Source organism: Ruditapes philippinarum, unplaced genomic scaffold (assembly GCF_026571515.1).
Source record: "Ruditapes philippinarum isolate M1 unplaced genomic scaffold, ASM2657151v2 ctg3188_1_1_1_1, whole genome shotgun sequence".
In the NCBI taxonomy this organism is placed as follows: Eukaryota; Metazoa; Mollusca; class Bivalvia; order Venerida; family Veneridae; genus Ruditapes; species Ruditapes philippinarum.
The window spans coordinates 193,969-205,179 of record NW_026863678.1 but is presented as its reverse complement, the minus strand read 5'-3'; the positions used below and the strand labels follow the sequence as shown (position 1 = coordinate 205,179).

The 11,211-nt window shown below is 32.7% G+C and overlaps 1 protein-coding gene across 1 annotated transcript; it reads left to right on the top strand.

Annotated features, from left to right (window-relative positions):
• Nucleotides 1–2,234: 2,234 nt before the first annotated feature.
• On the top strand, nucleotides 2,235–10,610 carry LOC132722966 (beta-1,3-glucan-binding protein-like). The gene is made up of 12 exons (XM_060707588.1): nucleotides 2,235–2,392; nucleotides 3,560–3,637; nucleotides 4,190–4,312; nucleotides 4,791–4,918; nucleotides 5,161–5,235; nucleotides 5,540–5,606; nucleotides 6,445–6,612; nucleotides 6,802–6,879; nucleotides 7,882–7,999; nucleotides 8,780–8,842; nucleotides 9,657–9,780; nucleotides 10,374–10,610. The coding sequence occupies exons 1-12, from the start codon at nucleotides 2,284–2,286 to the stop codon at nucleotides 10,575–10,577; spliced, it is 1,335 nt and encodes a 444-aa protein (XP_060563571.1). The 5' UTR covers nucleotides 2,235–2,283; the 3' UTR covers nucleotides 10,578–10,610.
• The last annotated feature ends 601 nt before the right edge of the window (nucleotides 10,611–11,211 follow it).

Below are 11,211 nucleotides of genomic sequence, written 5' to 3'. Positions count from 1 at the left end.
GTGACAAAATCACGAGGCATATTAGAATCAACATTTAATATAAATGATTAAAAAGACAATGTTTTGGCTTTTCGTGAATATGTTAAACATCAATAAATCGTAGTGAGAAAATATCTACATTTTTATCATCTCTCAGCAAATATAGCATATTCATTCAAAACAAATATCTGTAACAAAAATATCAAGTCGTCGATATGAATTTTGCAGTGCGTTGGATTGTGTCATTTTCCAGTGTATACGATATTGCTTTGAAAGATACCAAATATCGCGAGTGAACAAATATCAAAATTATATGGCTACACGTATGTTTGCTATGTCGTGTGATTGTTATGTCCTCGTATCACAAAATAAAAATATGTTAATAGTACAAATACTGCAAGATAACAATTTCATTATATGAATAGTAATTTTCCTTCCTTATGAATACAATTAGCCATATTAAATCAATTTTTGTATGCATTTTAGTTATTTTCTATCTCTAAAAATATTTGGAGAGTAAAAATAAGTTTGTGCAGTTTTGGGATAGGTAAAAAGTGAGTAAAAATAAAGTCTTCATATTTGGTAAAATGGGAATAATAAGAATTCCATGATGAAGAAAAAGTTTCAAAATTGTTATAAATAATTGCAGTCTCTTTTTCATTATTCTAACAATATGTTATGCAGTTTTAACTCCTACAAGATACTCGTTTGCAATTTAAAGATTAGATTTTTAGTTTTTGAAAAAAAATATAATACACAGTACATAAAATCAAAAACAATTAATCGGCAGATAATGTTGGAAAATTGTTCTCTTTTGCTTTAAAATAGACTTATGATGTCCTTTACAAAACTACATTACCAAAACAAATGTTAAATAGTTTCTTTTTCATTTTTACAAAAGGTGCAAAAAGGGTTGTCATATTTTTTTTAATAGTTGGTTCTAATTTATCTGTGTTTATATTGCTTGATGTAAATTGATTTTCCTATCCAAATTACAGTTATCTTATCAAAATTTACATTAAATTCCTATAGAGGTGTACAATTTGATAAAACATCAATGCTTTATTTAATGAATTGCTTGACCCGTCAAATATCAGTGTTGTGCCATCCGCAAATTGTGATATTTCTTTTATGTTCTAGATGATTCATCTTGAAACATTTGATCTACTTAGAATTTCTTATTTAAAGAGTAAACATTTTTCTGCACATAAGAATGAAGATATAACGAGAAAGCGGTTGCCCTCATCATTCAAAATAGTAAACCTTTAAATATAAAATAAACGTTGTAAAGTTGTATTGAATAATATTACAATAAAAATGCCGTATAGTTGCAGCAAATGGGTTAATAATGCCACTTATATCACAGTCCATCATGACTGCAAGATGCCACTAAATACAATTTATAATGATGCTGCATTGCAAAACATTAAGAACACATGTAGTTGGCGTAGATATAGAGTTGCATTATAGACACTTAGTACAAAGATAAATAAAAGATGGGAATAAAGATCAACAAGGCAAAGGCAACGTTCAACCAAGCCTCCACAGCAGGGCACTCAGAAGGAAGGCACCGATCCAAAACCGGGAGTGGACACAAGGGCAGCGAAAGGAGGATAGGGACAAGTTATATGTGAAATAATAAAATCTAAAAAGGGCCCTTATGGGAATTAAAGGGACAATGGCTAAAAGGGTGAATGGGGGGAGGTGAGAAAATACGTTAACGACAATTTGATAAAGTGGACATCACAAAACATGCAAACATTCAAACAAGTAACACTACAGACATGTGAAGGAACACAGAGGGGTACCGCCTTGGAACGGTCAGAGGTAGTTACACCACTAGGAAGTTAAATCACACTAACAGTGTAGTCTTTAACATATTTATTAGACTTACTAGACTGCTTCTAGCAGTAACAAAATGAACCTATTCTTACTATAGTATGCCCCTATTAGAGCTACAACCACTAACAAAAGACAATAAACGTGAAACGGCATTTTCCGGATACGTTTTTCAATATAAATATATATAATAATAATTGATTGAATTGTTATTTGTGTCACTATGCGTAGCATTTTTATGCAAAGGAACTTTGTATTTGTATCTACAACTTTAAGAAAGATTTCATTTAAATTAAGGTCAATGTTTATTTGGTGAAAAATGGCTGCGACGTCATCGTTGAGATTATAGCCTCAATTTTGACATAATGAGCACGTTATCAAGACTTCTGATAAGATATTAATATAAATGCTCCTTTTTTACATTTAAACATATCGTCTGCCAACGCAGCGACTAAAACTTGAAGCATGATTGTCGCATACTTCCTTTGCCTAATAGTGTCGGTGTTTTCCGTGGATGTTCCTCATCCAAAACTAGTGCATCTTGCTTCTGGAGATGTGGAAATTTCAGTAGAAGGTCGGTGTTACTTTCTTTCCTAATTTATCTTATTTTATTTTATTTATTTTTAATCTGTTTTAAATTTTAGAAGTTGATCAACATTTATTTCTTTAAAAGATCTGTTTAATTCACTTTAAAGCTACAATCAATATTGTTGAAAAACTGTTTTGATAAATAACTTATTTATACAATCGAACGGTATGTTTACTACCAATCAATTATGTCAGAAGACGATGCATGATTCTGGTAAGAATATTGAAGTTGTTTAAGGTAATTTTTATTATGTAGGTGCTCGTTATCTTTGTAAAAAATGACAGAGCATATGTCAATAAAGACAAAAATAAATGTTATTTCTTTTAATATGGTTGCATCCTTACACTACATTCTTCAAAAATATTTTACGTTAAGGTTAATCCTTTTTTCTTTTGAATAACTTCATACACTTTGTTGTTAATACTTTTATAAATAATCTTAATGCATGTAATTAAACGACTTCGGACAAACCCCTATATAAATTGTTTCCGTCAAAAACTGACTAAGATATAGGTTACATCTACCTAACATTAGATATACTTAATTACGTATATGTCCTAATTGTGAAACGTAAATAGAATTTGAGTATCTTTTTATATTATTATGTCCTATATAATGATTTATGCTCCCGAAAAGCTGCCATGTACTATGAATTAGTTAAAATCCAACGTTATTTGGATGTTATTAATGTTAAAATACCATTCTGAATATAAATTGTGTATTCATCATTTATGTATATGTCTGTGTCACTCACTGTGTATGTATACATTTCATATAATAATAATATGTAAGTTGTATGGACCCAATTCAATAAAATCACTCTAAACAAAATCATATATTTTTTATTTCTGGTAAAACATGTAAACTATTATGTTAAACGTTACTTAAATCATGTAGATGATGGAAACATGTTTTCATTTTTCTTCTTATGTTTATGACAGGGGAAATGTTGATAGCCTTTTTCATGATTATTTTGCTTAGATTTTCGCGAGTGACTTGTCCATATCGTCAGTACTAGTACCCGAGGAATGCATGCCATTATACGTGTTTAAGCCTTTTTTGTTGTTGTGTTTTCCTTTGCTCTTCCAGAATGAATGTACTTTACTCACCAATACGTTCTTGTGCTGATTTTATTACTTTATCTGTTTATAGGTACACCTGGAATGAAGGTATATGATGTCAAATATCACATAAAAGGATATAAACACCACGGACCATTTCACCAGGGAGGTAGAAAATTGATTTGTTATACGTTCCTTGCTGTGTCATTGGTACTGTTGGACATTTTCATTAAAATCTTTGTGATTCATATATATGCATCTTATTAATTCTTTTTTTGCTCAGACTTAAAATGATTGGCCAGAAAAAAATGGTTTTAGTAACACAAAAATCTCTTTTTGAAATATATTGAAATCCTAAATTTCATTTTATTTTTGCCATACATAGAACAATTGTTAAAATGTATTCGGACAAGCAAGTCGTCCAGATTTGATCTTTTCAAGATAAGTCATGGGCTAAATTGTTTCTAATTAATATGTGAAAACAAAACCATGCCCATTATCAACCTCAAAATTTTACGGTCAAGTTGATCGAATTTCATCTAGTGCGCTAGTTTTCTCTAGGCAATGAATGCAACGACCAATTTAAAATAGTCTAGCAAAGAAACAAATCATTCGTCTGAAGAAAAACAATTTAATTAGCTGAATGTCTTGCACATTTTAATCAGTGCTCTTTGTCTAATAAGTCTTTAATTCTAATCTGTCTTAAATTGTTGATTTTCAGCCGATGGGCGATGGTATCATCGCAATAATGCAGTTGCATACAATGGCAAGGACAAGATAAAGTACATAATTGTTGGAGAGATAGATGGCAAAACTGTTGTCACCAAAGGAAAATTTCATCCACGTAAGTTAATCGATATTTTACACATATGTCTCGCCATGCGATCTCTTCCGTAAGTAGTTAAAAGATGTTGTGGGTCAGCAAACGATTTAATGGATTTGGGACGGCAACAATAAAGAAGACAAAACCTTATATACTGCGCACCTGGTACCGACTGAAGCAAACGGAGTGTATCTACAAAGTAGGTAGGAACAGCGGGGGAAAGATTACAGAACGTACGCCCTTAGTACGCAGTGGCGCCTTTGCTAAGCGTGTCGATCGAAAAATGATAATGATAAAGGAAGTTCGTGGAGCTTCATACTATAACATTTTTATTACACAAGATGCTCACGTAGAAATGCTTCTATACTTATATTCGACTCACCCGATTTCTTCAGTATGGAACATTCCTATTGCATATGTATACCATTTGGCAATTTCGCACTTACTTTTTACTTTTTCTTGCAAGTCAATGAACTACTTATCTAATGTTAATCTACAGAGGAAAGAAGCGTTGTCCTTGCCCCTCCAAGAGTAGTCAGAGCATGTCAGACAGTATTTCGAGATGACTTTAACGGAGCATTTGATCCGTCACATTGGAACTATGAAGTGTCTATGTACGGAGGCCATGTAAGAGAAAATTATTCTAATAGCATGAAAACATGATTTCTTGTAAATTTATACCTGATATTTATATATATTATTTTGTTTTGTATTAATCGAGTTAGTTTGCAAGAGGAATTTAAAATACAGCTGAAAGAGCGAAAATATCACTTTATTGTATTTCTATATTTTTTATCTCAAAACAAAGCAATAATTTACCTTCTGAAATTAAATCTGCACTGTGAGCATTACATTGGCGTAAATTTCAGAACAGGGAGGTCCAGGCATACGTGCCAGATGCAAGAAACATTTTCACTAGAAATGGTCATCTTTTCATCAAACCGGTAAGTATTTCAAAATTTCTATTTAAAGTGTTACATTACATTTCTCTGTCACAAAAAATCTATTTCAATATCCTTTGTAAAACCTCATCGCAATTTCATAAAATAATCAGTATAATTCGTACCTTTCTCTGTCTTTTTATAGATATGCAAAAACCGGTTTTATTAAGAGCAACAAATACAAACTGTTGCCAGCAAAATATATCACTGGCACACATCGTGTCTTATAAAAGCATCTATGATTTTAAGTGATAATGTATTTATTATATAATTATTTTATTCGTCTTTTGACTTTACTATGTTTCAGACACTTACAACAGATCACCCGAGCTTTTCCGAATCTACGCTAACAAACGGTGTCATGGACTTGAAAGGTTTACATTTAGACCCTTACATTTGTATTCCGATAGAACTTTGAAGGTCTATTTGTTTTATAAAATCTGATCGGTGATTAAATGAGACATTGTATAAACCATTGTATTAACAAGATGGTTTAAGGTTTGTGTAACTTTCGTACACAATTATAACTAAGTACAACAAAGTAGATATATTTACAAATATTTGTTTTTCATAGGCAATAAAGGTAAGAAGCGTTTTTAATAAACAAATATAAAACACTCAATACGGTTATTCAAAATTCAAAGGTAGCAAAATGACAAATGCAAATACTTTAAAACTAATGATGGATGCTATATGTTACGGTTAAGAACGGTTCACTATTTCGGGATGATGTGGGGTGATGTGTAAGCGGCCGGATAGCTCAGTCGGTACAGCCGCGGAATGGTATTCCGAGGGTCCCGGGTTCTAGTCACGGTCAGGCTGCACATTTATCTCACTCTCTGGCATTTGGCGCCCAACGATGAGCCGTGACTGAATATAACTGTGAGTTTTATTCACATTGCTCTGTAACTCTGTGAAATTCGAGGACGAATTTCAATAAAGCAGGGGAATATGTCACGGTTCAGAACGGTTCACTTTTTGGACGAGATGATGCGTAAGCGGCCGGATAGCTCAGTCGGTAGAGCCGCGGCAAGGTATTCCGAGTGTTCCGGGTTCTAGTCCCGGTCAGGCTGAATATTTATCTCACCCTGAAACATTTATCTATTAAATACGGAATCTGCTGGTTTCAACCATTTTGTCTGAAGTAAACTCATAACTATCCAAGTAAGGCACTTTGATGATACATAAGAGTATTATACACTCTTTTTTTAGCTCTGTATGGATACTGTACAAACTCAGACCATTGGGGCTGTTACAGATCAGGAAGAGATGGTCTATTGCCACCAGTTATGTCTGGCAAGTTAAAATCAAAAAGCACTATCAAATTTGGAGAGGTTACAGTTGTTGCCAGAGTACCTAGGGGAGATTGGATCTGGCCAGGTAATCAGACTTACTCTCATATATAATTTGCATTGCACTTTTCTATATAGATAAAAGGCAATAAGGCAAAAATATATAAAAAATAGAATATGTTCAGTTTTATTTTACAATTCGTTATTCAGATTATGATTATTAAGTTACAGTGGCATTTTTGTGTGATATATTTTCATAATATTTTGATATTTTAAGCTATCTGGATGTTGCCTAAATACAGTCATTACGGTTCATGGCCTAGGTCTGGAGAAATTGACATCATGGAAAGTAGAGGTAAGGCGAACTTTCAAATTATGTCAGCACTATATGACATTTTAGTGTACCTTAAAATTTTCTTAAAATCATTCTTTATATAAAATGTATTAAATAAGCATTTTTTTAACTTGTCAAATAAATAAAGAAAATAAGAATCCCTAAAGAAAGCCCAACACCTTAATATTGAAAATGTTGCAGGCTCGGTTTGATTGAGCCTGTTCATGGACGGTACTGTCAAGTGTTAATTACCGTCAACGCTCTTTAGCACCGGCTTAAGCAAAATTTAACATTGTGAATAGTTTCGAATTTACGACATACCTTCGCCTCTTTTCGTGTTTAAAAGGTATCAAATTAACAATATCTGACATATTTTCTGTATCATTCAATGTATATTTATAATATATTGTTTACAAATATATTTTAATCACACACATTAAAACAATCGAGTATCAAGTAAGAAAATGTGAGAGAAAAATACATAAAAGTATAAAAAATTAGAATCCCTAAAGAAGAAGCTGCAAAATGGCAAAATTGAAAATGTTGCATGCTCGGTTTGATTGAGCCTGTTCATGGACTGTAATGTCAAGTGCAAACTACTGTCCATGCCCCCTAGCACCAGCTTAAGCAGAACAAGAAATGTTTAGAAACATCTGCAGATGTGTTCATACGGCGGTCACTTGTGACACTTCCTTGCCAATCCATGAAAAGCGGCGTATGGTCCTCAAGTAAAAGAAAGCGTGTGCCCTAAACGAGAAAACAACTGGCGGAACTAAACAAAGGGGATCAGAAGTTATGAAACCTGCATATCACAGATAAGACGTCAAAAGAAAAAGTTAAAAAGCAGGCAACATAGCTTAATGGTGATTCAATATTATTCAAGTAGAAATATTGAAACACAAGTCATTAAATCATTTGTTAATGTGAATCTGTATACAATTAACTCATTCTGCGACGATTGCATACGTTAATAATATGACGAAGTATTTGTTGATGTATTACGTTGTAAAATCATGGTTCTAGGTAATACACAGGCCACTGATAGTCATGGACACAATCATGGTGTCAATGAAGTAGGGGCAACTATGCACTGGGGACCTGACGCTAGTCATAATAGATTTTCACTAACACATGGACATACGTATGTACAAGTTCATAAAGTTGCTTAGTTATTTGTTTTTCTGTTTGCTATCTGTCGTCTCATACAGTCTGTTTTTGTCCTTTGTTAAATTGTAGCATTCGCACGACATTAGTTCGTTATGGTCCTGTATGTTTTTGTTTTGTCAAGGTCGACCAGTTAAAAAAAATAAATATCTGGAAACAAAGTGATCCCTCGAAAGCATTAATCACAACAAAATTTCATGAAAATTGCAGACTCGGTTTGATTGAATCTGTACATGAGGGATTATGAAAAAGTGCAACATCCCTCGAGAATACAAGCATTTTGCATTTTTTATTCTCTAAAAGTGAACGATATAGCTAGACATATGATGTACATGTATTTCAAAATGGGGCCTTTGTAGGATTGGAGAAATTTATAGATAATTAAAGCTAACGATCAATTTGCTCATTCCAAATTGCAATTTTTGCAAACTTTTCCACTTTGAAGTATACTATGTGCATGTTTAAATCTTAGCGTCACCTTGAATTTGCATTTATATCTAGAGAGCTTGGCCAAAAACATGTCTACATATTTTTGCAATAATCTACACCTCATACCCTGACAGAAATTTAGATATTTGTTGGTTTCCGATATTCCGTTCAACATAAAATAACCATCAATAAATTATCAATTGAAGAAAAATTAGAAACAAATAAATAAATAATTATAGAATTATTGATCTTGAAGCAAAGTAAAACCAATTGAAACATATTATGTCTGGTCGCGTTTAAGTCTTGAGTTATAAACCTTGTTTTTCAGAGATGGAGATTGGAGCCATGGCCTTCATACCTATCATCTTAGTTGGAGTGTTGACCATATACGGTAAGGCAGGGCTTTTTTATGCGGTTGTTGTTGTTGTTTTTCTGTTGTGTTTCTATGGCGCTGGTGTTGAAATATATACCTGACACTGCTTTGAACATGGTATTTCTCTATTGCTATTTTGACAAAATACTTACCAGATGCAACTACGCAGGCTCGTCAATCAAATATAATGATGACAATTAGACCTTAATCGTTTATGCTTTTTGCCGCTCTAACATTTTATATTCTTATTGTCAAAAGAGCAATAGCTTTGTGTTTAAAGTGGTTACTTATAACTCCAGGATCACATGCTTTCTCTTTGCCTATATTCCTTTGTTGCTGGGTTTTGTTGGGAAGCATTCATTGAATACCACTGTTCCTTGTTTATCTTGTTTACATATTTTACCAATCCGGCGGTAACTATCGTTTTCTTTAATTGTAACAACATTGAATTGTCTAGACAGTATGCTTAACGGTAACTTGTAATAAAATCGTTTCAAAACAAAACTGACATCAAACAAAAGTTGCAGACTCAGTATGATAGGGTCGTAAATGAAAAATTACATAAAAGTGCTACATCTCTCATGCCACCTAGCACTGGCTAAAGTGGTATTCAATTTTCAACACTGATTATAATGTAATCAATTATCCCGAGATCGACTTGAAAAACATTTAAGAAAAGTACAGAGCAAATTTGACATACTCCACACGACACTAATTGCCTGCTACACTATTTACAAATCTGTAGATATTTTGTATCTATTATTTTGAGTACAACCTTGATGAAGGCACTTGCATATCTATTCTCTTATTTTGTTGATTTATTTGATTTCAGAGTGACTGTTGATCACCGGGAAATGGTAAACATTCCCATTCACGAGAGTTTCTGGCAAAAGGGAGGATTTAGTGGCAGCAATATCTGGGGTGGTGGTACTAAAGCAGCTCCTTTTGATCATTCGGTTAGAACTGTTTTTATATGTAATCTGTGTTTCTCTGGTATCAGTATTTTATAATGCAAACAGCTGTACGTAAGTCCATTGAAAGTCAAAAGTAAGATGGGATATAGTTTAATTCCTAATCAGTAAATTACTTGTAATATTAGTAATCCATGCGTGTTTGATTCTCAACGGTTCTTACTGAATAGAAGACTTGCTCTACCTAGAACGGTTACAAATCTTCATTTCATTGAAGCTTTGTGTTAATATTCAAATTGTTTTGATCAGTGTAATAGTTACTTTCAACGCAAAACAATTATCATATTACGTATAGAGCATGGTGCAGGGGTATAATAAAGCTATGTAACAAAAATAATTTATCACTTACCTAATAACTATTGAAAAATCTTTAAAGTCGACAGAGTCTCATTTCTTATCCCTTTAATTCAGCTTTTTTTTTAATGAATTCAATATGAAAATGAACTCATGTAAGATCTGTTATATACACTAGATTTTATTTGTTCCATAACAGTTTGAGCTTCGTGACTTAATCTCAAACCTGAGTCATTTTAAACAAGACTGTTGCTAATGATTTACAAATTGAATCATAATTTCAGTTCTACTTGATCCTGAATGTTGCTATTGCTGGAACCAATGGATTTTTCCCCGATGGCTGGACGTACAACTCGCATAAACCATGGAGAAATGATTCACCCGATGTAAAAGGATTATTTTGGCACGGTAGAAACAGTTGGCTTGGATCTTGGCATGGCGATGATGTTGCAATGGAAATTGATTATGTTGAAATGAAACAATGTTAATATTTGTAAAGTAATAAAGTCATGATAATAGTATTGAGGCATTCGAGCCCATTTATCGCCCCAAAAGCTATCTTTTATTCTCTTATTATAATTACGCGAAACAAAGGACATGTTAATGCAAATAAATGCATAACCCATTATAACGCAAACCGAAAAGCGATTATAACGCTGATTAAGGCGTTATAACGCAAACCAAAAGGCGTAATTACATGAACTAAAATACCTAATAACACGAATCATAAGGCCTTATAACGCAAATAAAGACGTTATAAAACGGGATTCAATATACTTTTTATAACGCAATTAAAGGAATTTGAATAATCCTTTATTTACAAGTAAAATAATATCTCCCAATTCTTACTTAACTTAAACACCGTAACCCTTTTAGGCATACCAAGATACAAGTTCACCCTTATGCAACTTACCTTTACCCGTTTATTCAGATCTTTTTACATATTAGCCTTATTAGGACACAATCATGTAATAAGAAGAAACTATCGGGTTATTAGGTAATTATGCAAGATATTTTCGTAGATAATTGAAAATATTACGCACACGTAAGATAAGATAAGAAATCTATTTACTAAAGTGACTTGTAGATCTATAAAATCATTGATAGGATACATGTGCATTA